General features: G+C 45.9%; 1 protein-coding gene across 1 annotated transcript in view; it reads left to right on the top strand.

Moving 5' to 3' along the window:
- The window catches only part of SORT1 (sortilin 1), a 79,384-nt gene that overhangs the window by 60,138 nt on the left and 16,636 nt on the right, over nucleotides 1–2,610 (top strand). Inside the window, 1 exon segment of the mRNA XM_017858772.1 lies at nucleotides 1,672–1,862. Within this exon segment, the coding sequence (XP_017714261.1) occupies nucleotides 1,672–1,862 (191 nt within the window).

Below are 2,610 nucleotides of genomic sequence, written 5' to 3'. Positions count from 1 at the left end.
TATATATATATATATATATATTCTTTCTGTCTACAAAATTATTTTGGAAGTGTTCAAGTACTCTAGATTGAAAATGACTTCTTAAGTACAAGTTCTGAGCCGGGTGTGGTGGCACACACCTGTAATCCCAGCACTTTGAGAGGCCAAGGTGGGTGGATTGCTTGAGCCAGGATTTCAAGACCAGCCTAGGCAATGTGACAAAATGCTGTCTCCATAAAAAAAAAAAAAAAAATTAGCTGGACGTGGTGGTGCATGCCTTTGGTTCCAGCTACGTGGGAGGCCAAGGTGGGAGGATCACCTGAGGAGGTTGAGGCCACCGTGAGCCGAGATCGTACCACTGCACTCCAGCCTGGGTGACAGTGAGATCCTGTCTCAAAGAAAGAAAGAAGTATAAGTTCTTATAAAATAATTTGATTGTTATTTATTTATTTATTCATTGAGATGGAGTTTTGCTGTTGTCACCCAGGCTGGAGTGCAGTGGTGCAATCTTGGCTCACTGCAACCTCCCGCCGCCCAGGTTCAAGTGATTCTTGTGTCTCAGTCACCTGAGCAGCTGAGATTACAGGCATGTACCACCACACCCAGCTAAATTTTGTGGGGTTTTTTTTTTTTTTTTGGTAGAGACGAGGTTTTGTCATGTTGGTCAGGCTATTCTTGAACTCCTGACCTCAGGTGATTCACCTGCCTCAGCCTCCCAAAATGCTGGGATTACAGGCGTGAGCCACCACAGCCAGCCTAAATTTATTAATTTAAAAGCCATTTCTTACCTGGGTCACTCTCCTGTCTTTCCTTTGAAATAATTTCTGTAAAGGTATTTACTTTCATACTCTCTCTGAACAAATCTCTTTTGCTTATCCTGTTAACCATAGACATTAAAAGTAAAAATAGTTGACTGGGGCCGGGCATGGTGGCTCAAGCCTGTAATCCCAGCACTTTGGGAGGCCGAGACGGGCGGATCACGAGGTCAGGAGATCGAGACCATCCTGGCTAACACGGTGAAACCCCGTCTCTACTAAAAATACAAAAACTAGCCGGGCGAGGTGGCGGGCGCCTGTAGTCCCAGCTACTCGGGAGGCTGAGGCAGGAGAATGGCGTAAACCCGGGAGACGGAGCTTGCAGTGAGCTGAGATCTGGCCACTGCACTCCAGTCCGGGCGACAGAGCAAGACTCCACCTAAAAAAAAAAAAAAAAAAAAAAAAAAATAGTTGACTGGGTGCGGTGACTCTCGCCGATGATCTTGGGAGGCCAAGGCGGGAAGATTACCTGAGGTCAGGAGTTCGAGACCAGCCTGCGCAACATGTGAAACTCCATTTCTACTAAAAATACAAAAATTAGCTGGGTGTGGTGGCACGTGCCTGTAATCCCAGCTACTCGGGAGGCTGAGGCATGAGAATTGCTTGAACCCACGAGGCAGAGGTTGCAGTGAGCCGAGATCGTGCCACTGCACTCCAGCCTGGTGACAGAGTGACACTCCATCTCAGGAAAAAAAAAAAAAAAAAAAAAAAAAAAAAAAAAAAAAAAAAAAAAGGATTAAAATAGTTATCAGCCAATAAGCCATCACCTAAATGTAAGGGGGTTTGTCTGGTTTGGGGTCAAAAAGCCAGAGTGGTTTTCTGAATTCCCAATACACATGGATCCTCTGTCATGATCTTTCTCTAATCGTGGTTTCAGGTTCTCCACAGACGAAGGTCAGTGCTGGCAAACCTACACATTCACCAGGGACCCCATCTATTTCACTGGCCTAGCTTCAGAACCTGGAGCGAGGTCCATGAATATCAGCATTTGGGGCTTCACAGAATCTTTCCTGACCAGCCAGTGGGTCTCCTACACCATCGATTTTAAAGATATCCTTGAAAGGAACTGTGAGTGTCTCCTTTGACCTTTTCTACCAGCACCTTGTAAGCCCATTTTCCTAAATAATCAATATGGTTTGATTTCTGTTAGCTGGAATCAGCAGATGCATATGCACATGAAAGAGGATTGACAGATGTTCTGTGTGGGTGATTAAGTAATGGAATGGCATCAGAAAAACAGCCTCCTCCTTGGTGCTAGCACTGTCCAGGAGAAATATGAGGGCCACATATGTCATTTAAATTATTCTGTCAGTTACATTTTAAAAGTAAAAAGAAAGGTGATATTAATAAAATAAACAATATATCCAAAATATTATCATTTCAACATTAACCAATATTAAAGGCCCAGAAAATAGCTTCAGAAAAGACTCATAATGTTCATTACACAGTGTTCCCGAAGTGTCACAAGCAAACCCTGATCTCAGTGCCAAACAAAGGTGTTGGCATTATACTAAGAAATAAGGGGAATGGGCCGGGCGCGGTGGCTCAAGCCTGTAATCCCAGCACTTTGGGAGGCCGAGACGGGCGGATCACGAGGTCAGGAGATCGAGACCCTCCTGGCTAACACGGTGAAACCCCGTCTCTACTAAAAATACAAAAAACTAGCCGGGCGCGGTGGCGGGCGCCTGTAGTCCCAGCTACTCGGAGGCTGAGGCGGGAGAATGGCAGGAACCCGGGAGGCGGAGCTTGCAGTGAGCCGAGATCGCGCCACTGCACTCCAGCCTGGGCGACACAGCGAGACTCCGTCTCAAAAAAA

Source organism: Rhinopithecus bieti, unplaced genomic scaffold, assembly GCF_001698545.2.
Source record: "Rhinopithecus bieti isolate Rb0 unplaced genomic scaffold, ASM169854v2 scaffold_48884, whole genome shotgun sequence".
NCBI classification, from domain to species: domain Eukaryota; kingdom Metazoa; phylum Chordata; class Mammalia; order Primates; family Cercopithecidae; genus Rhinopithecus; species Rhinopithecus bieti.
The sequence above is the reverse complement of the archived record's forward strand: the minus strand, read 5'-3'. Positions and strand labels throughout refer to the sequence as shown.